Source organism: Balearica regulorum, chromosome 12, assembly GCF_011004875.1.
Source record: "Balearica regulorum gibbericeps isolate bBalReg1 chromosome 12, bBalReg1.pri, whole genome shotgun sequence".
Taxonomy (NCBI): domain Eukaryota; kingdom Metazoa; phylum Chordata; class Aves; order Gruiformes; family Gruidae; genus Balearica; species Balearica regulorum.
The window spans coordinates 12461942-12484750 of NC_046195.1; the positions used below are offsets into that span (position 1 = coordinate 12461942).

Here is a 22809-nt window from a genome sequence, read left to right on the forward strand (position 1 = left end):
GTTAATAGGTGGCCAACATGTTTTACATTGTGGTGATCATGGCGCTTGTACTACTTAGTTTTGGTGTTCCCAGGAAGGCAATATTGTATCCTGATGAGGCACCATCTTGGACTCTTGCTAGAGATATTGTGTTTCATCCATACTGGATGATTTTTGGTGAAGTGTATGCCTATGAAATTGATGGTAAGACACTGCACTTTTGAAGCGAGTAAGGAGAAAACTTACTCTGATAAGATCTTCTCAAGGTCTTACAAAATCCTGATTTTATGAAATCAAGTGTCCAGTACTGTTGCCATTGATTCCATTCATTGGATTATCTCCTCTTTGTGGGTTGCAGCTGTGTAACTTCATGACTTTTTCATTATTTTTTGTAAAGCTTGAATGGCTTAGATGGAAAACTTTACTTAATCACAATTTCTCACGAGACTATTCCTAGCAATATTTTGGAATTTTCCCTCACAGCTGTCATGCCAAAATTTTGGCTGTGGTGGTGCTTTATGCTATTTTTTCTTCCGATAATATGATTATACCATAGTATTAACCAGAAATTTTGTCTCCTGTATTTTTCTACCATATTCCTAAATGCATGGAGACGTTTTGACTTGCAGAACCAGTGAATGATAGTTGGTTGTTGCAATCTTTATAAGTGATCTTTTTTTTCCTCTGTCTATAACTGCTGGCAGTTCTGAAAGTTGTACATATTTTCTCTGTGTTTTTTTTTTCCCAACGCAGTATGTGCAAATAATTCTGATGAAAAAGTTGCTCATCTCTGTGGCCCAGGAACATGGTTGACCCCGTTTCTTCAAGCCGTCTACCTCTTTGTACAGTACATCATTATGGTTAATCTCCTTATTGCATTTTTCAAGTAAGTATATGGATAATTGTTAATTTTTGCTAATCCTTTGATAAGTTTCTATTTCACTGCAATAAGATGGCGAGATAAGAAGAACTGATGCCAGCTGAAAGCAATCCCATTTGCTGGAAGTATTTACAGGTTCTAAGGCTGGTCATCATCTCCTCCTCACCGCAAGCCTGTGACTAAGTAGGGAAGTGTGTGATGTGACTGGTATGTGTCACATCTCTGAGGCCAGGGGAATTGGAAGTTTAAGATAATTTCAAAGCATTTTTAAGTTCTCTTTGTCAGAAAACAAACAATTGTTTCTGGATCTGTATATTGACTGTTGTTCCTAATTCATTTAACATAGTCTAGTTGGTTGAGTTGAATTGTAGTAAATTGTCTTGTACAGTTGTCCACAAGTGTTAGATTTATGAGTATAAGCAGCTCGATAACACTGAAGAATGGCAGACTGCAGAATTACTGTGGTCTGATATAAAAATCTGGGGTTAGTTAGAATTAATTTTGTTTGTTTGGCAAACTTGAAATTTGATCTCAGTGTACTTTATTTCTGAGGAAAGGTACTGAAATATTACCAAATGAGAGAATTTTTTAACCCTCTACTTGCTTTGGATCATGGTGTTTTCTTGAATGGGTTGTGTTTCCAACTTCCGCTAAAATAATTTTGTAGTAAAAGACAAGTATGTGCTTTTGTCTCTTAGTTAACTAGCTTCAGAATTCAAGATTGTTATCAAAGTGTTAAAAACTAAAAAAAAAACCCACAGTAACCCAACTGCCCCTCTCCCCCACCACCCCAAACCAAAAACCACCTTGATCTGTTAATTCTTTTCTGTTCCCTTTCAGCAACGTGTATTTACAAGTCAAGGCAATTTCAAACATTGTGTGGAAGTATCAACGCTATCATTTCATTATGGCCTACCATGAAAAACCTGTTCTGCCTCCACCACTTATTATTCTTAGCCACATGGCTTCCCTGTTCTGTTGTATATGTAAAAGAAGAAAGACAGACAAGACTTCAGATGGGCCAAGTATGAACAGTTATTATCCAAAAAATTGCAGTATTTTTTTTGATACGATTAAGGCAAACTGTCATAAAAGTACTGTGTTCTTGGTTATAATACATGTTCTCAAGAAAGTCGAAGTAAGTCTTATTTTTCCATGTTTATAATATTGAGTGAGACTAATTTTGTTCAAAGTCCAGCATTTTTATGAAGGGTATAATGCACAGCCCCTAGAAATCTCCAGTCAAGCTGACATATGACAAAAACAAAGAAACAAAAAAATAGTATTAGATTTCCTATTAGTGTTAATGGAGGAAGAATTTTTTTCTTTCTGGAAAACCTTTGAAAACTTAAAAAGGGGGGATGGGGGAAGTGTTCCACAGATGTTAAAATCCAGCTAAGGAACTAGCTTCTGCCTCAAAGAAATAAGGAGTTGGAGGGTAGGAGTGTAAGGAATGGTAATGTGGTGCACAGATCCTCTCAGAATTACTATTTTGATTTTTATTTTACTGGAAACCTTTGACCTTGAACTTTTTTCTAGCAAGGAGAGGGGAAGGGTCTTTGGTGGCACTGTGGGTTTTTTGTTGGTTGTGGGGTTTTTGGTGGTTTTTTATTTTATTTTTAACACCTTTTGTAAAGTTGTGGGTATTTAGTTTCCAACACCTGTACTACTTCACTGAATATCCACCTTCTTAACTGCTGAATCTCTCCTTAGAACTCTTCCTGACAGAAGAAGATCAAAAGAAGCTTCATGATTTTGAGGAGCTGTGTGTTGAGATGTATTTCAATGAAAAGGATGATAAATTTCATTCTGGAAGTGAGGAGAGGATTCGAGTCACGTTTGAACGGTAGAATATTTACAACTAAAATTTCTGAATAGAGAAGCTTAGAACTTTTTGCAGTTTTATGAAATGAGCTTTAAGGGGGGTAAAATGCAGCTAAAGAAAATAAATGCTTATGCAAACTTTAGATGATGTCTTTCTATTGCTATGCAGAAACTAATAATGTGATTGATGCTTCCTGATCTGTAGCAGCACTCAGTAAGCTGAGGCAATTGTATTATTTAGTTTTCATGATGTTTTAAGGAACTGATAAATTTGAAAAAGTGCTATAGGACCCTATTGATGTGTACGTTAATTCTGTGATTCAGAAGTATGTACAAATGTTGTATTATAAAATAGTCCAACACTATATTTCAAATTTTGAAATTTCAGAGGTTTTTTCCTTAAATGAGCAGAAAGAGTTGAAAAGATGTTTCTTTTGCATATTGAGAAAAATACCTTTCATAGCTACTTCATAATTTGATTTTTCATAGGGTGGAACAAATGTGCATTCAGATAAAGGAAGTTGGTGATCGTGTCAACTACATAAAACGGTCATTACAGTCTTTAGATTCACAGATTGGCCACCTACAGGATCTCTCTGCTCTAACTGTGGATACTCTGAAAACACTGACTGCACAGAAAGCTTCAGAAGCCAGCAAGGTTCATAATGAAATCACACGCGAATTGAGCATTTCAAAACATTTGGCACAAAACCTCATTGAGGATGGCTCTCTAAGATCATCTGTGTGGAAAAAGCATAGCATTGGAAATGTCTTTGGTTCTTTTCCGCAAGGAGGCCTTGAAAGTAATAATGCTTTACTCTGTAACATTTCTATACGTGATGAAAAAGAAGTCCAACATAAGACAATTGGTCAGGAGTTAGCTCCAGTTCCCCGAAGAGAAGAAACAAACTTTCAAGAGGCAGGTTCCTCAGGCAGTGCCTTGTTTTCAAATGCTGTTTCCCCTCCAGAACTTCGCCAACGAATACAGGCTTCAGAGATCTCAAAATCTATTAGTAAAAGTAAAAAATTAGGCAATTCGTCCAACAGCATGCCACATGTAACATCCCCAACAGCTAAATTTTTTGTTAGCACTCCATCTCGGCCCAGTTGCAAAGGTCAGCTGGATTCTTCAGCAAAGCATGAAGAGACTGTTTTCTCTAAGGCCACAGAAGGAGATAATAATGTAGAATTTGGTGCATTTGTGGGTAAGTATGACAAAGTAGATTCTGAATGTCCTGAAGTCGTTATTAGCTGCTCTTATCCTCTTGCTTCTGGCTCTGCTTGCCTTGCTTTCACCCAACCTTGTGTTGAAAATGGAGGATACATTAATTGTGGTTTTATTCATGATGAGAGTGACACTAATGATAACTACAGCTGCAGAGTTGACAAATGTGATCACCAGTCCTCTGTCAACTTATCGAAGAACAACCCCCAAACGAAGTTCTCTTTGTCAACTGGCAACTTGATGTCAACAGTCAACTGTGGCGGCTCGCATGGAAAATTGAATATTAAAGATGAACTTTCCAAAACTCAGCATGTCCATGCAATGGAACTACAAAACCAAGATTTATGTTCTAACATCCTTATGGGACTGCTTCATAAACTGTGGACCAAATCTAAGCCACAAGGTTTGACTTATCAAGAATTGTATAGTATTTTGGGTGTATTCCGGTTGCAGGTGACTTTATTCTACCATTTTGCTCTGCTTTTTTTGCTTTTAACATCTCTAATTTCCCTATGTTGCTTGAATTTATTTTTTTTACTTAAATTTAAATTTCTTTATAATCTGTCACATAGACAATATTTTTCTGAAAAACGTTAGCTGGTTGTTCAGTATAGCAGTTTTATGCAATTAGCAGCTCTACAACTTGGTACGGGCATTGTAGACCAAACTTTTTGTGATTCATTATAAAGCTCCTACCTTCTCATTGCATAAATTAAAAATATTGTCTATTCCTTGACGTAATTACAGAAGACTTCTTAGGCTGATGGAATCCTGGAGAAATATCTTTGTGGTATCTGTGTCAAGCTGAGGGATCCTCCTATACTATGTTTCTAAACACTGTTATAACTTGGATCTTCCACTGTTGCCTCGGCTAGCGTATCTTTTGGCAGTCGTTTTGGAAGCTTCCAAAGTCCTTTTATTAAATACAGCATTATGCTTAACAGTAAAAAGATGCATGTTTTTGGTTAGAGTTACCTATGTATTTGAATGGTAAAACAGTGGCAGATTCATTGCAAAACACAGGTGTGGGTTTACTAACTGATTTCTGTAAAGTAGATAATACTTTAAGTACGCTTAGTGTATAGCAGATCACTATCTGGAATTGTCAGGTTGCCTGCAGAGGTGTTGTCTTGCCCCAGTTGTTCAGGGATGTCTCAGTGTTTTCCAAAGGTTTGTTGAGGATGTAAAAATTTAAATCTTTAGACAAGAGTGTATTCTACTGCTGTGAAATGTGGAGTTCTAAGAAGTTACCTACATGCACTCGTATTTTTAGATTTATGTGTACGTAGGAAGAGTATCTACATGTTTGTATACTCTCTAGCTATTTGTTTATAACTTCCTCATGGTTTATAAAAAGAAAACTTTTTAAATTCAGAAAGCAAGACTAAACAGAAATAATGGACAGTGATTGTATAACTCTAATCTTTAAATGTCCTTCACCACTAATAACTTTGAATACTAACTATACTTATTTTACTGGAGCCAAATTTTTAGTGTATGGTCCTCTGATATCTGTAGCATTTAGAGCATACTCTTCATTCTTATTGTCCACATTTGATGAAACTTGTGACACATTACAACTTTCCATTGGAAAGCCAAGTAGATTTTCATTCATTATAAAGCCACATGCTTGGTAAAATTCTGAAAAGTATTTCTTGCAGCTGGGAGGATGAAGGGTATATTGTAAAAGCTACTTCAAGAAAACTGTCTGCTTTTCCTTCATTTGCCATACCTACATAAAAATACTGTAATTCAGACTTCCATGCTCCTTTCACATGAGGAGCATGTGCTTGAGTAAAATGTTAAGATGTTAGTTTTACTTTTTGAATTGTGGTAATCCACACCTTAATGCGGGAAAAGCAATAGTTTCATATTAATATTTTGTTACACTGATTTTTACTCTCTTTGGACGGTCTTCTCTAGTGCAAACAGGCACACAGAACTTAGATGGTTTGTAACCCTTTGCTATGGTGATGCAAACTATTGGCATGGTCAGAACATCAGAGGTTGCCTTTGATTTTGAATATTGTTTTTCAATTCACTGTGTCAAAGGTCACAGAGACAGCATGGAGTTACAGCGGTTTAAAGAGGCAGCAAGCAAAATGAAAGAAAGAAGTGCTGACATCGAGGTAAGCATGGAAGACTTTATCAAATATGTTAATGGGGATAATTTTTTTTTTTTAACTGTAACTTCACAATATGTTTTGAAAAAGTCTAAGAGCAAATATAATAAAAGAACTTGCAAAATGCAGCCTGGAAAGAATGTATGTCTGGTTTATGATTTAAAAAAAAAAAAAATCTAGTGAAAATCTTAACTACACATCAAGTACTGTTGCTTCATAATATGAGGCCAATGAAATATTAAACAAGATCTGAGGTTATGAAAGCTGAGACTACAACTGTGAATTAAGATAAAATTACATATCTCATAATTAGTGTTTAATGAAATGTTTCACACTCATAAATTTCAAAATTAGGAAGATTTCGGTGATTTCCATAGTATTTTATAGAGCAAGATGATAGCATATATGATTTTTAAAAGTGACAAAAATTGCTCATTATGGTTTCAAGAATTAAAAGCCTTTCTAATAAACTTATCATAAACTGAAATGGCATATAATTTCCATTTTCTTAAAGAATAATAAAAATAACTAAATGGAAAGTGATTAATTGTAACAAACCTGTCCTCCAAGTGCTGTAGTATATATAAAAAAGCTACTTTTCTCACTGTAGCTGTTGAGATAAGTTAGTAAATACAAGTTACTATTTGCAGTTACCCCTTATTCAGGGGAGAATCTGACTTGAGAATTGCATTATGACCATTTGCAATGTCAGTGTTCTGCTGAGTTTCTCCTTCTGGACTTTCTGATAAGTATAATGTGTGACAAAAAGCTTTTTTGTGTGTGTGTATGTTTGGTATGGCTTTTTTGGTAATAATGTTTACAATTTGCTTCATGTTTTGGGTTGTTTGGGGTGGGGGTTTTTTTTGTGGTTGTTTTTTTTTTTTAATAGGAGCAACAGGAAGACTTCAAAAAAGCTATATTGGAGGGCATAGAGACAACCAGACTTCAAGTAAGTAAAAGTTTCCATTTATAAGAGGCATTATTTTTGCTAGATACCAATGTATTCTTTACATCAAAGACAGGGAACTCTTATTTTCTTACATAATTATCTGTAAGTAAACCCTGGTTGTGGGGGGAAAAAAGAAAAAGAAAAAAGTTGTACAGTGGAACCTTTGTACAAATACAGCCGGATGTCTCCTTGACGTAGGTCTAAATAGTTCCAGTGTTTGGTGCCGTTGGGAGGCAAATTCCAGTAGCATTTCTAGACAGTACCACTGTTTTTAAACACTTAGTAATAGAGTTGTCCCATTTTAACTGGCGGGACTGGTTTGATTCTTACCTTTCATGTAGGCCCTACAGTCATTGGCTTTAAGATACTGAAGATGTATGCTGAACACTGAAATGCATATAGACCTAAAAACGGGCCTTCAGAGGACACTTTCAGTAGGTGCATTCTCTGTGTTGCCTTCCAGTGAAGTATTTGTGTTTAGAGATGTAAAGTAATAGTCTTTCTCATGTATATATACACACACACACTTAGATATATATGTGTATATATACACACACATATGCACTCTCTCTCTCATATACACACACATATTTTGGACACACATATACACAAGCATGTGTGTGTGTGTGCGTTCCTTAAGAGAGAAGGGTGAAAAAGAGTGGTTACAATTTCCTAAGTTATAAATCTTGGAATCAAAGCAGGGTATAGCATTCCAAGTTCTAGGTTTTTTTATTCTTTAAAATCTTGAAATTTTTTTTCAGGTAACCATTGGAATTATTAGGCTGGCTGTAAGGAATTTTCTAGCCTTATGCCAGCCTACATGTAGCTCTAGTTTGTGGTGAAACTGCCTTTCTCATTTTTGCAAAAGAAATATTTTGTTGTCAAAAGATGACCACCTCGGTAGATACTCAGGCAGTATGTAATTATTATTAAAGAATAAGTCCATGAGGAAATTCCATTCGTAAACTGTAGAGGTTTAGATGGCAAGGCTTCTCTAGTTTTCTGTACCTATTTTCAGTGACTTCAGCCTGAACTTTTGTTTCTGCCAGAGCCAAGTTCTTAAATGAGAATTGATGGTTAACGAAGGCATGTGACAGAATGGCTGAACTTGGTGCTTGTAGAGATCCAGTGTAATGTACGTTTCTGTAGTTGTATCCTATTGTAACGTTCTTTTTAAAAGAATTCTTTCAGTATGGGTCAGTAGTCTTAATGTGCACCTGAAAATGTTAGAACTGATGGTGACCATGAAGAGCATTTTAACAGGATTATGCACTTAATTTGTACATTTTTATGCAGCAAGTTGTTTGAGGTACATCCAGAAGTTCAAAAAAAAAAAAATCCTAGATAGTCCTAGAAAAGAAAACTAGGCAGATTGTGTGCCACAGTAGTACTAGTTGAAAACAATTATAATGAAGACTAATGATATGTGTATTTTTTTGGTAGGGTCTTCAAACTGACTGTGGTCTAAGACAATCTAGTTCTTGCGGTGGGTTTACTGACCCTCTGGCAGTCCATTCAGAACAATGTAAGTATGTCATCTTTTCAAGTGACCTAATTTTATCTCTAAATTGTATTGATAATGCATATTCTAAGAAGATACAAAGGAAACACAAAAAGTTAAAGCATCTTGAAATATTCTCATGATTGGTGCTACTTGTATCTGCTCCTGTGTCTCATCGTGGTTTTTCTAGTCATGCCAGCTGAATTCTGTTACCTTACATTTGCCACAGACAGCTAGAGTCATAAAAAGCTAAGTGTTCTAGTCAGGACTGTGCTGGAAACTCGTAAAGATCAGATAGTTGTGAATCAGGCTTTTTTGAGAGCTACACTAAGCTTTCTGGTTGCTCGCTCTATTAGAAAATAGGTAAGTAACAATGACGCATGCTATTCTTTGTCCAGTTATGAATCTCTTTCATTCGTAGTATACAGCAAGAGTAGAAGAGCATCGAGTGAAGACGCTCAGCAAGTGGACTCTAAAGCAGCCTTACTGACGGTTTGTATCCTCCTTTTTTGTTGTTGTTAAGCAGAACTAGAAACTATGAACAAATAAAGGAGATAAAACAGATTGTGTAAAGAATAATACTGATTTGTGGACTCATTTGTTCAAGGAGGCAACAGAAGGAAGCCTGTTTTGACTGAAGGGAAAGTCGTGCATGTTCTCACTATGAAAACATATGCCGCTTCCTGATTATGGAGAAAACCACAAATTTTTGTTTAAGAAAATAATTATATAGTCCATAAACAATAGTGAATATGTAACCTTATCTATTCTTTTAACTGTAGTTACCATTCCTTAGCTGTATTTGAGTCTTTCCATTCAACTGCAGTTCAGTACAGCCAGGCAAAGTATTTCCGATAAACAGGCTGTAGTGCAAGATCTTAAAACACATTATCACCTCCGATTAAATATACTATGTACTATGTTTTCCTTGCAAAACTGAAACCTTCTTTGTTTTTCTTCTCCTTTGTTTTAAAGGATTGGTTACAAGGTAGACCTTCAAATAGCAGTCAAATGTAAGTAAGCTTTCTACTAATGGAGCGATTTTATTACTGTATGTTTACATTTGTTTTTCTTTTTGGTTGTTGTCTTTGGCTATAGCAGTATTCAGTTGTGTTTAATGAAAAAACAAGGTTTAAGGGTTTTTTTTTCCTAATAAATAACTGAATGCGTTCACTGGAATGCTGTGACGGGTTCTATTTAGATTAATGGGGTCACATGTCAGAGGGCAAAACATGCCCTTAAATGAAAATGACTGTGTTGACACTTATTAAGGAGCTAGCTTCCTGGTAAAGGTCTTTACCCAACCTTTCAAACTATAGACCTTCTCTGAAATTGTGCAGACATTGCTCTTGTTAACAATTATCCCCTGAGTTAACTGTTAAAGCCATTACCTTATTAATCTGATAACAGAAGGGTAAGCTGTTGTGAACAAGTTTTAATTAAAACGCCTCTGTGGGAATGAGCTCTTGTGATGCAAACTTTACATAATGTTGTGCGTGACTTGGTGGTATTTAAAGTATAGCTCTAAAAACACGAGATTACTTAACAGCCTTCCATTACTGTTTTGTAATTAAGAAACTTGTACTGCCCTTGGAAAAAATAGGATAAAAGCAATACTGCCAGGTTAACAAAGTGACCTAGGATGATGTGTCAAAATAGGTGAATACAAAATAAGTTTTTAAGAAGCAATGACTGTTGGTTTTCTGGCACTTCACAGGCCATCTGAAGAAGATGCATTGAATGGTAAGTTTGTTTCTGTTATAAACAAGCTGGGAGCTTTTCAATCAAGCAACTGTTTGGATCTTGTATGAGAATGCCTTTAACTACTGATAAGTTGGAACTTAATGGACACATAATGGTTTGTTTGTTTTGTTTTATAAATAGCCTACCATTGAGCACTACAATTTTTTATTCCCCCCCCCATTGAAGAATTAAACATGATACTTAATTTTCTGCACAGCAAATCTTTCAAACTCTAGTTACTTGGCAAGTGTTCTTTGCGTGTAGTAATTTTAATACACAATACAGGTAGCAGGCAGTATCTCTTTTTTTTTAATCTCTTTTTTTTTTTTTTTTTTTTTTTTTTTTAAATCTTCCAGGCATTGCTTCTCCTTTCAAGCCTATCATGGATATCAATTACTATTACTCAGGTCAGTCCCTCTAATGGACTAATGTTCATATTTTTAATGACACTTACTAGATCCTTTAACAAATGCTGTGATTTTCTTCTAGCTGTAGAAAGAAATAACTTGATGAGATTATCACAGAGCATTCCATTCACTCCTGTGCCTCCCAGAGGTAAGAATTGTACTCCTTGTTGTTGGTTCACTATGGTCTTTTGGGGAAGAAAGCAAAAGGAAGCTCTGTACAGATTCCTTCTAATATAGAACAATCAAGCCAAATTTCACACTTGCTCAAAGCAAGTGTGAAACTGAAGTTTTAGTGAACTAAAAGAAGTCTAGTGTCTGTCTTGTAGCACTCATGTCATACATGAGTATGACACCTTTTCGAGGGCAGCTCACTTGATTATGAAATCTAGATGTAATTGTAGTTGTCCTCAGAAATGGTGATGCAATGATGATAGTATTGCACTAACAGTTTTTCTAACAAACTATTCTGGAAGGATTCCTTTAAGTTGTCCTGACTCATATAAAGTGTAAACAAATGTTTATTCAGTGTTCTTAATGCTGTTTGAACAGTGTCATTAATAGTTCTAATTAGGAGGACAAAACTGCTGTATGAAAGAAGTTGGGGTCTTCCCACTGGGTAGTTTTAAATTTATTTATTTTTTTTTAAATTCAGGATGTTAGTAACAACTTAATATTGCAGCATGTTGAAATCTAAGAAACTGTAGGTTTTTCAGTGTTTTTAATTGGAAAATTAAATGCACTAATTGCTTTTTGTGTTGTAACCCAGGTGAACCAGTCACTGTGTACCGCCTTGAAGAAAGTTCTCCCAGCATCTTGAACAACAGCATGTCTTCCTGGTCACAACTAGGACTCTGCGCTAAAATTGAATTTTTAAGTAAAGAGGAGATGGGAGGAGGTTTACGTCGAGCTCTTAAAGTAGTGTGCACGTGGTCAGAATATGATATTCTGAAGTCAGGACATCTTTACATCATCAAGTCTTTTCTTCCTGAAGTTGTGAATACTTGGTCAAGCATTTATAAGGAGGACACTGTGTTACACTTGTGCTTGAGAGTAAGTTTTATACTTGTCAATTATTAAACATAGATGGGCATTATATGTTAAACAGGATTCCCTCCGCTCTGAAAAATAGTATATACTTCTTAAAAAAAGAAACAAAAGGTTAGTCTGCAGTTCTGTGAGCTGAAGAGTTAAAAACTCTGCTCCGGTATAGTTTACTTAATAAAAGAGCTCAAACTCTTAAAATGTAGACATAATTTAAAAAGCAAGCAATTAGTTACACTGCCTTGGGGGAATAGACACTGTTCCTGCTGCCTTTTTGGCTCCTTACCGTTCCCTGTCATGTAATACAGCTAATGAAATACGGGCTTTGAATTGTAGGAAATACAACAGCAGAGGGCAGCACAGAAGCTCACCTTTGCTTTCAATCAAATGAAGCCCAAATCCATTCCATACTCTCCAAGGTGAGTGCATTTCAACTTTCATTATGTTGCATACTTTTGACATAGTATGTTGTTAACAGATGGATCAAATATGTTAAGGTACTGATGTGTGAATATACGTCTCAGAACATTACTATGGATGTGTCAAGCAGAATTATCCTTGGCAGTATTTTCTCTTGATACTTTGTGCACTGATTCTAGCCTAGTGTAATAATATAAATAACTTTGTACAATAGTTTCAAATTATTTAAATTATTAGTAAATCAAATAAAAATCTAGTAGCAATAATAAATTTGTCATCTATTTTGGAAATACATTCATTAAGTATGCTTTTTACTAGGTTCTTGGAAGTTTTCCTGTTATATTGCCACTCTGCTGGGCAATGGTTTGCAGTTGAAGAGTGCATGACTGGAGAATTTAGAAAATACAACAACAATAATGGTGATGAAATAATTCCAGCTAACATGCTAGAGGAGGTTATGCTAGCTTTCAGCCATTGGACTTATGAATATACAAGAGGAGAATTGTTGGTACTGGATCTGCAAGGTAATGTCCTTATTTTGAAATTGGGATTGGGGCCAAGATAGATGTATGTGGGTTTTTCTCTGGTGATAGCATTTTATTAAGAATTCGTATGCCTGTAATAAATGACAAGCATTATTTAGTGCATCTTGGTCTAGTTAATCTGAATCTATGGTCGTCTTGTTTAATATGGCATTAAATGTTACAGCAGCACAGGGAATATAAATATATACATCTTTTCCTAATGATATGTACCATTAAAAGTTCTATTTTTTGGCACATTTCTGTAGTGCCAGTATGGTAAGCTGTATTTATTCTGAATTGTGTGTCAGATATTCTTGCTGTGAGAACTATCTAGGAAACTTCTTTCTCATGGGTGAAAACTAAAGTTAGGAATTACAGGCAGATGTAAAAACAGGTAGAAGAAATCTGAGGAGTACAAAGTGCTTGTTTAGGAGCAACCTTTATAAGGGTAAAGAGTATCACATGTCATTTGAATTATTTTTTTTCCTTCTGCTTTTATTCTTGGGGAAGCTGAGAAGTCATAGCTAAGGATGCCAAGGCTTTTCAATATTAATGCATTTATGTAATGTATCAGATTTAACTTTTTCTTCATGTGCTGTCTGAAGGTGTTGGTGAAAATTTGACAGATCCCTCTGTGATAAAAGCTGGAGAAAAAAGGTAAGGTTAAAGAAGGGTTTAAAGAAGAGTAGTATAAAATTTTCACCAGAGAACATGCGCAACCCATATTCACATGCACTTTCTTTCTAAGGTCATATGATATGGTGTTTGGTCCGGCCAATTTGGGAGAGGATGCAATAAAAAACTTCAGAGCAAAGCATCACTGTAATTCCTGCTGCAGGAAACTTAAACTTCCTGGTAAGAGTTGCTGTATTTCTTCTTGTGATACACTCATGTCATGGTGTCGTGGTTTAGGCCCAGCCGGCAGCTGAGCACCACGCGGCCGCTCACTCACTCCTTCCCCAGCATGATGGGGAGGAGAAGTTAACAAAAGGCTTGGGTCGAGATAAGGACAGGGAGAGCTAATTATCATCACGAGCAAAACAAACTGAACTTAGAAAAAAGGGATTCATCTAATTTATTACTAAACAGAATAGAGCAATGAAAAAAAAATCAAATAACATCAAGCCTTAAAACACCTCCCCCACCCCTCCCCCCTTCCCGGGCTCAACTTCACTCCCAGCTTCAAACCTCCTCCCCTCCCTCAGTGGCGGGGGGGGAATGGGGGGGGGGGGGGGGGAATGGGGGGAGGGGGAATGGGGGTTGCGGTCAGTGCAGCGCACGTTGTTTCTGCCGCTTCGTTGTCCTCGGGGGGAGGACTCCTCTCATCCTTCCCCTGCTCCAAAATGGAGTCTCTCCCACGGGCTACAGTCCTTCCCGAACTGCTCCGGCGTGGTCTCTTCCATGGGGTGCAGACCTTTAGGAGAAAACTGTTGCAGCGTGGGTCTCCCACGGGGTCACAAGTCCTGCCACCAAAACCTGCCCTGGCATGGGCTCCCCTCTCCATGGGTCTACCGGTCCGGCCAGGGACTTGCTTCAGCTCGGGCTTCCCACAGGCCACAGCCTCCCTCGGGTACCTCCACCTGCTCCAGCGTAGGGTCCTCCACGGGCTGCAGGTGGAATCTCTACACCCCCTCATCCTTCCTCCACGGTCTGCAGGGGAACAGCCTGCTTCACCATGGTCTTCACCACGGGCTGCAGGGGGATCTCTGCTCCGGTGTCTGGAGCACCTCCTCCTCCCCCCTCCTCCTGCACTGACCTTGATGTTACATCTCCGCACTTCCCCCTCCCTATGTAAAAAAACTTCCCCCCTTCTTAAATATGTTATCACAGAGGCGCTGATTGGCTTGGCCTTGGCCAGAGGCGGGCCCATCTTGGGGCTGGCTGGCATTGGCTCTACCAGACACTGTGGAAGCTTCTAGAAGCTCCTCACAGGAGCCACCCCTATAGCCCATGCCCCCACCCACTACCAAAACCTTGCCACACAAACCCAACACACATGGAATGTTGTATAATACTTAATGAAATAGTTATGTTGTGCTATGAAAGTGGAATAAGTACTAAACAGCAGTTTTGTAATTTTACTTTTGAAACGATACGCCTTCTTAAGATAAAATCCTAAATTAAGGAATTAAGAATGTCTGTGTGTTCTATATCCATACTGTAGTATTTGAGGAAGGTGGACTAGATTGATCAAGACTTCAGAAGATACAGTAAAAAAGTTTTATTGAAAAAATAGGAAAACCAGGTCAAGATGACTCCAAACCTTCAGGCTTTTTAAACAAAATGGTGCTTGTTTTCTGGTTGGGGTTTTGGGGTGTGTGTGTGGGGGTGGTGGTATTTTTGGTGTTTGGGGGTTTTGTGTGTTTTTGTTGTATGATTCTTTTGGTTTGGGTTTTTTGTTGGTTTAAAAAACCAAACACAAACCCCCCCAAAAAAGCCCATGTCTAGGTCTGCATAATTAATTCTGTTAAAAAATTTCAATTCCAGATATTTTTGCTGCATGGACTAAGTTACATTCATCTCAAACCTTGAAATTGTTTCACTGTACCAGGCTTTTAGACTCCAGCAGAACAACATAAGGAACTTGCATGACTCCTGCTTGTTTCACACTTCTCTTCCAGGTTCTGTCTCACATGAAGAGAGGTCATTTATTTAAAATTTGAGTTGTAAATCCTGGTAATATCAAAGCATACAATGGAAGGATCTGATTTCCATGGAAAGCTGGCTCAATACTTGCTGTCATATCTATAAAGGAAATAATTCTGAGGTTTCCATCACTTTTTAAAGCAGAGCATTAGGCTGATAAAAAAATGATAAAAACATTTTTTTGATACAATGCATATTGAGGAATTCTTCTTTATAAGTACATATGTATACTCAATTCTTTGAAATAGTTTTAGGCCCCATTGATTCCATTAGGTCAAGAAATAGTAATCAATATGACTTCATTTTGTTTGTACAGATCTGAAGAGAAATGATTACACACCTGACAAGATCATATTTCCTCAGGATGATTCCCCTGAATTGACAATTCAGCCTGGAAGCTGCACCAAAGAATCCGATTCAGCTAATTCTATTCGTCTGATGCTCTAATGATGTGACCAAATCAGTGGCTTCATCCAAACTTCGTGGAATGTCACAAAGTTGTCACTTATCTTTCCTTCACTATAATTAAAAGAAAGATATGTCAAAACAAGGATTTCTGTCTAAGTGGAATTTTGGCTGGTCTGTAATCTAAGGACCTAACAACATGTGATAACCATCTACAGAGAATCGCTCGGCGGCTGATCATTTTAAAGGTTGAATAATGACAAGTATTTAAGATACGTTTTTAAAGGCGCTTTTAGCAGAAGGTCTATTTATTTTTATTTGTTTATTTGTTTATTTAGTGGAAGATTTCCTCTCTGTAGTCCTGTGGTGTGCAATATGCCTTCAACCAAAAGGATTTTGGTAGTTGATGTTTTAAGGTAAAGCATTTGTCTGTTTGGCAGCTGTCTTACTGTCAATCAGCAAAAGACAGGAGAAAGTACCTACCTCTGTAATGCCAGAGTATTCTTTGAGTGGTTTTGGAAGCGTTCCACTAATATTTTTTCACCAGATGTCTTTTAATCTGGCCTTTTGAAGAAGACAGAGCCAAATGAGGCGTGTAGGCTGAGGCTGAAGGTAGGAACTTGATCTGTTCCAATAGCGAGAGAGTGTCTCCTGAATCAGGATTCAGCTTCATGGCTGTAAAGCTGGGAGGGGTTTGTAGAATAGAGCCCTAATTGTGCATAATGAAATTTCTTGTTTTATACATTTCAATTTTATCAAGTCACCGTCAAATAGTAACAAAGCCATGATAGACTGGTATAATCATATTTAATAGAAGAATTAGTATGTACTGGTCCAAATAAGTTGCCTTGTAAGAACACAAGTTGGAAGTGCTTTTCCTTGTATGTAGTGACTGCTTCAGAAGTTATGCCTTCCAAAGATCTCGTAAAACCAGTATATCAAAACCGAATGTACACATAACTTTTAAATGTATTTAAAATTGTGTAGAAAACATCTTTAATGTTATGTTATTTGTGGTACTTATTTAAGAGAGACTAGGGTTGGATTAGCATTATGTAAAGTACGGGAGATTGCAATGCACCTTCATGCCAATAAAATGTAATTTAACTGTCCCAAATATTGTTGAGCATTCAGCAAGAAAAAAATGTTGTCCAACTGAAGTTTCATGCTGCGATTTTTTTTTTTTGTTACATAGGTACTAATTTGTAATTTTTAATTAAAAGGGCAGTATATAGCTCTATAAATTTTCTATTCAGTAGTGTATCTTATAGATACAGACCTAAGGCACGAACACAATAGCTGTTTAAATGGTGTTTTATGTTTGACGGGGAAAGGTAAAATGTTATAAGGATATAATACTGTATACATTTTGTATATCATTAAATCTTTAAAGAATCTAAAATAAATTTATTCTTGTTTACAGACTTCTGCTGTCCATCTTAGTCTGAAAGGTTATTTGAGTGAATTTAAGTAACTCTATGCAGAAAAGTAGAATTTGCCATGCTGGATCAAAGCAGTTGTCCACCGTTGAGGTATCTCAACTTTAGCTAACACCAGAAACTAGGGAGGAGGAAAGTGAAAACTCTCATAGTAGACAAACATATGTGATGGGGTTAATGGGTGAATGAGACAAAAATATCTTAAAGCTCTTTACAATATTTGTTTTGAATTAGGAGCTGCTTTGTGGATGCCTGACTGCATCCCCTTTTGTTGCTGTGAGGTAATGGGCAGTTATTCAAGATGTACTTACACCTTTTTAATGCTAGATTCTTGGCCAGGTAACAGCAACAGATAATCAGTAAGTGAGGCTGGCTCTTCAAATTGGGAAGGATTTCTAGAGGAGCATCAGGTGTTGTGAAAATGTGACTAAATTCAGTGTATGAAATAGGAAAATGGTTTTGGGAAAATTGTGAGTAAAGGATAGGAACCTTTGTTTCCTGACAAATACTTAACAATGCACAGTTAATTTTTACAAATTCAGTAAAATTTAGTTTTGCCTGTGAATCATTTCTTAACAAAACAAACAGATGTGACTTTTGTGCAATGGGTGTGTGATAGTGGGGAGTGTTTCCTGTGCTCAGTATTGCAGCGACTAGAGCCTGAAGCCTTTCCAAGACCAAAAGGGACAAATAGGCTTGGGGAATGTATGTAAGACTTGGAGTGGTTAACACTAACGTGTTTCTGTACATCTTCCTGAAGGAGCACTAACTTGCTCTGAGAGACTTACAGCTACAATTATATGAGAAGCCTATGTCTGAATTGAGCGGGGGGAGAAGTACAACTTTCACAAATTGTCTTCTCCTTCACACTAGCAGAAAAAAAAAATTATAAATGTAAGTGTCCTTCAGGGAAGGCATTGGAAAGGTGTACTGGCGAAGAAAAGAAAGTTGTTTTGAAGAAGTAGCCTGACCTCGTTAGGATAATACCATGTCCTGTTGATGTCAGGCTGTAGGAACATGAAGATTACCCCATGTAATTTAATTTGGTTGAGAACATCAAGTTTCACTCGTCTGCTGAAACCTCATCACTCTTGAAGTGCTCTGTGAATAGAGAAGAGCTGTGATCCTTTAGCTTTTAAATTTCCTTTAGATTACTGAAGAAGAGGAAAGTAGAAACAGCATTGGGACTTCTATTAACTCTCTAGAAACAAAATACCAGCACATCTTGTTAGACCATAGTTTTTAAGTACGGGAATTTTAATTCAAACCTTCTCTAATTATTTTTAGTAAAAATCTGAAATGCTTCAGTGACTTCCCTACTGAAAGGATATTTAAAGAATATCTCTCATATAGGGAAATAGGTCAGCTACATTATTTTCCTTGGCAGATAGTTTTGATTCCTTACCACCATCCTCAGGATATTTTCATTAGAAGAAAAACCATTGAATAACAGATTAAACTGAATATTAATTACTCGTATACTAGTGTTGGATGCTTACATAACTTCTGTCTTAAAAATCACTTTGATTTCTTCCACCATCAATATTTCTGTATGCAAAAGCCTCAAATATGTGTGCGCTAATTTAGTCTTTTAATCAGTCCAGCAAATTCAGCATTGTTGAGTGCTTTCTTGCAGTATTTAGGTGCTGAAACATTTGAAAGATAACCAATCCCGAATCCGTTGTGGCAAAATACACAAAGGTGAGTGTCCTGAGGAGCTGGTTTCCTAGCTGCTGCCCGGCAGCTGTGTGGTTTGGAAAAGGAGGTATTTGGCTTTTAAGCCTGTGGCAGCGATTTCCTTTGCTTTCCTTCTTTGTGGTTGCATCTCACTTAATGCCACAACTCTTAACACTGCAAGAATTTGGGGCGGGGGAAGACTACACCTGAAAACTTGGCAGTAACAGTTCATGTTGAATGTTCCTAAAAGATCAGTTGGAAAAAAATACATTTTTAAAAAATATTACAGTGCTTCTGAAAAGACTTGATGATTTAATCTCTCTTCTTAAAATTAACACTTTTTCTTGCAAGTAATACATTTTGTAGTGAGAGTAACAGGAGTTAATTCTCAGCCCCTGAGCTTGCAGCAGGTAGCACTGATGTGGATTTGTGTATTGTGTTACATTAAAATAGTAAGTCAAGATCTTGATTTGGATTCTGCACGAAGTAGGAATAAGCATGTGCTTTTGCCTTTTGAATGATGAATGATAGCATTGCTGATTTTAGTACTAAAATTCAGCTATGTGGATTTATAGTCTTTTTAAAACACTATATTTAATAATTTCAGTGATTTATAGTTTTCACTACAAATCTTGTTCTACCTGCGTGACAGCTATTATAGATCAAATTTAATTTATTGTTTCCCAATAATGGTTTAAAAAAGTGCTTTTTAATGCTGCCATCAGCCTGTATGTGACCATAGTATTTAGTTTTCAGTATGTTTCTTCATATTATCTTCCTTCTTTTTGCTAACGTGCTCCCCTCTGGAGGAAGGCAAGCACTCTTACTTTTGGTAAGAATGTCTTTAAGAATTAGTAGAGATTGGCCCAGCCCTTGTTAATGCTGCCAGCTGCTGAACAGTTGGCAGTGTCATTGTTCCCTGTCCTGTATAAGAAAAAACAAATTGGTTCTTTCCTTCTGTCTGCTGTTCTCAGTATGTTTTACAACATAACTTATTTGTTGCTCTTGCTCTAAATGAATAGTTGGCTGTGCTCGTGCTTGTCATGAATGGAATGAAATTGAGATATAATTCCTTCATATCAGCTACGGTGGGCCAGAACTTAAACACATCGAATTACTCTAAAAATCCTGTGGTTGTGTGCACTAGCACCTCACTGTAAACATAAAGCTTGTCAACAAATTGTACCTGCTAAGCCTTTGGGGGTTGTAATTTATTTTTGTGCATTTACATTTTTTAGAGCAGATGATGAGAATATTTAGTCCAGTAACAGCAGCTTGTCAAGAAAATCAAGGAGCAAGTTCCTAACATGGAGATTCCAGATGAAGTGGGCAGGAAAGGTAAGATATACCAGGGCTATAGGGCTAATTATTGTTGTTTCATTAGTAATAATGAAATATATCTCGGTATTACTTAACTGTGTAGAAGGGTGAAGACGTGTCAGTATGTGGGGTTGCACTACACCCGAAGCTAATAAAAATAAATAAATAAATAAAATGTTCCAGACAGTGGTTTTCCATGTTCGTGCATGCTGCTATATTGTTGGGTTTTTGCTGAGTATGAGATACAGATAGCGATAGAAGTAGTAGTGGAAGTGGAAACTCAGCCCCAACAATTGCTCTGGGGTGTTGCAGAGCAGGAAGAGGAGGATTAGGACAAACTGCTTTTTGAACAGTACCTGAAAAATACTTTCTCGCAGGGAGCTTTGAAGTCAAGGAAAACAGTGAGCTGGTGATTTTCTGAGACTGAAACTTCAGGCCTTCCCTTTTCAGAAGATGTGAGTAATGACCGTTGTGACCAGTAGCAGCCTTCTCTCATCTTGTTTCCACAAAAATGCAATTAACTACTAAGAAAAGCTGCCCTTGGAAGATGACACTAGGCAGGAGCGAGCTTCCTCATCCCTCACCCCCTTGCTGCAACTGAGCAGATCTGTTGCAGAAATTTGCTAGAATTTTGTTTCTTTGAGTCAGATGTTTGTGGTCATTCCTCTGCCGTGGCCTTAGCTCAGCCTTTCCCAAAGCTTGCATCAAATATCTGACTTCCTCCATCCCACATGAGTATCAGTCCGTACATCCCTCTGTGAAATCCGTGGTAGAAAATACAGTATTTGTTCTAAGACTTAATGACTGATATCATCTGGCTTCTGTTCCACTCATGTGTGGAGACTGGGGATGGACATCGCCTGAGCCGGAACAGGCGGTGGGAAGGGAGCAGCAGGGGATGCAGAAACCAGGATGTGGCTGTGTGAATCAAAGCTGCGAGTCGTGGGTAGGAAAGACGTGCCATGAGCAGCTAGGAACACGGATAGACAAGTACTGGAAGCACCTCTGTCAATCACCAGTGACAAAAATGTTCATGGGAAGACAGAAGAATAAAACCGATTATATGATTGGTTATCTGTCTATGAAGGGATGTTTATAACTGTGTGACAAGGTAAGCTAGTGACCCAAAGCCAGAAAGCCTCATTAGCCCTTTCTTACCCTAATGAAGTGTGAAGCTATACATCCCATCATCAACATACAGTTTTGATTTTTGACTTTTTGTTTTTTAGACTGGAAAAGCTGCTAAAATGAAGGATAAAGGAGACATTGAGAAAAATCACACAAAGCATCAAAAATTCCTTAACCGGAAGAATGCAAAGCTGCTCAAGTTGTACCCTGTATTCCAAACTAGGAACAGATACTTACTGTGACCGTTTTGTCAAAAAGAAGATAAATCAGGAAAATATGGAGTGTCATCCCATTGAATACAATTTATCTAAGTAGCTAAATTTCAATAAAGTAAAATGAATTCTTTACTGGTCTTGTCCTTTCTTGATATTTTCTCCAATGTTGCAACTGTCCTCATTCCTGTTTGAATTTGATTTCTGTATTAGTGTATGTTATTAGAAGTTCATTCATACCTTTTTTCCCCCCGAAGGGCTGCGGGAATAAGCAAGGGGCCTTGGAATCACGGTAAACGTTGGATGCTCTCATAGACATGGGAATGAAGGCTCCATCAGAACAGGCTTTCGCAGAATTTGCATGAGACCTATACTTCTGTGCAGAGTAGAGATGTATTACAGATCTCAGTTTGCAGATGCACAGTTTGGGAGATTTAACAGCAGTGACAGCAGATAAGCTGTCCAAGGACCGCTGGGAGATGTGCCTGGCTTGAAGCTTAACTAGTAAGATAATTGGGGATTTTTTTTTTTTTTAATGGCTTCCTGTTCCTCTTCTGTGGATAATTGTTACTTCCCAAACTGTATGTTAAATAGGGAAAATCTGCTGCTCTTCAGTGGTATATGAAATTCAGAGATCAACTATACTGTCTCATTAGCTAATAAAAAAGACACTTCTCTGCCACTACCTTTTTTTCTCTCTACCTTTTTCACTCTACCTTTTTTTCCCAGGAAAATTTTCTAAATGCCAATAAATTAATTCAGCATGGTGTTTTGAAGTAGTTCCATCTATGGTAAACACCCTCGGTCATCACTGCCCTTCCGCCAGAGCATGGCAATAATAAACACTAATACAAGTATGAGCAAACATGAATAAACGTGGGTTAAGCCGAGACTCCCTGCCCGGCGGAATGGGTGGGTGCCCAGCTGTTCCCGAGGTTTTGGCTGGCACAGAGGAAGGAGACAGCGGCAGGTCAGGCCGGGCACGTTCCCCCAGATGGGAACTGCTGGAATAGAACGGCATCACAAAGCAATGGGGCGAGGGGAGCCCGGGGGACGGGACACGACGTGACACGCAGGACTGTGTCGGTTATGCCGTGAAACCGGACGGAAGAGGTGATGGTGTGAAGAACAGAGGGCAAGAGGCAGCCGGCCTGAGCTGGGGCATGAGGCTGCCGATGGCTTCCCAGCCATCTTCCCTACCTGGTGCTCCCAACATGTTTTCTCCTCTGAGTCGGTGTTTCTCAGAGATGGCTATAAAAGATGGATTTTATAAAAGATGACATTTTCGTAGGAGACTGGTCTATAGGTAGAGCTATTTGGAAATGTTGGCTCTACTGTTGCTGAAATGTAAAAGAAAATAGTCTTG

General features: G+C 37.6%; 1 protein-coding gene and 1 long non-coding RNA gene across 2 annotated transcripts in view; both read left to right on the forward strand.

The window, feature by feature from the left end:
• TRPM7 (transient receptor potential cation channel subfamily M member 7) overlaps positions 1–17089 on the forward strand; it is a 59952-nt gene extending 42863 nt beyond the window's left edge. The window contains exons 22-40 of the mRNA XM_075764511.1: positions 9–183; positions 733–865; positions 1700–1884; positions 2573–2705; positions 3173–4311; positions 5961–6037; positions 6921–6980; positions 8424–8505; positions 8903–8973; positions 9457–9494; positions 10199–10224; positions 10581–10631; positions 10714–10779; positions 11398–11681; positions 12009–12091; positions 12411–12616; positions 13222–13273; positions 13365–13471; positions 15579–17089. Of these exons, the coding sequence (XP_075620626.1) occupies positions 9–183; positions 733–865; positions 1700–1884; positions 2573–2705; positions 3173–4311; positions 5961–6037; positions 6921–6980; positions 8424–8505; positions 8903–8973; positions 9457–9494; positions 10199–10224; positions 10581–10631; positions 10714–10779; positions 11398–11681; positions 12009–12091; positions 12411–12616; positions 13222–13273; positions 13365–13471; positions 15579–15709 (3099 nt within the window). The 3' untranslated portion in view covers positions 15710–17089. The remainder of the gene's footprint in view (positions 1–8; positions 184–732; positions 866–1699; positions 1885–2572; positions 2706–3172; positions 4312–5960; positions 6038–6920; positions 6981–8423; positions 8506–8902; positions 8974–9456; positions 9495–10198; positions 10225–10580; positions 10632–10713; positions 10780–11397; positions 11682–12008; positions 12092–12410; positions 12617–13221; positions 13274–13364; positions 13472–15578) is intronic.
• A 1287-nt stretch (positions 17090–18376) lies between these two features.
• On the forward strand, positions 18377–21458 carry LOC142603493 (uncharacterized). Its single transcript, XR_012837432.1, has 3 exons — positions 18377–18467; positions 20022–20121; positions 21333–21458. It is a non-coding gene; the product is annotated as an uncharacterized LOC142603493 (long non-coding RNA).
• The last annotated feature ends 1351 nt before the right edge of the window (positions 21459–22809 follow it).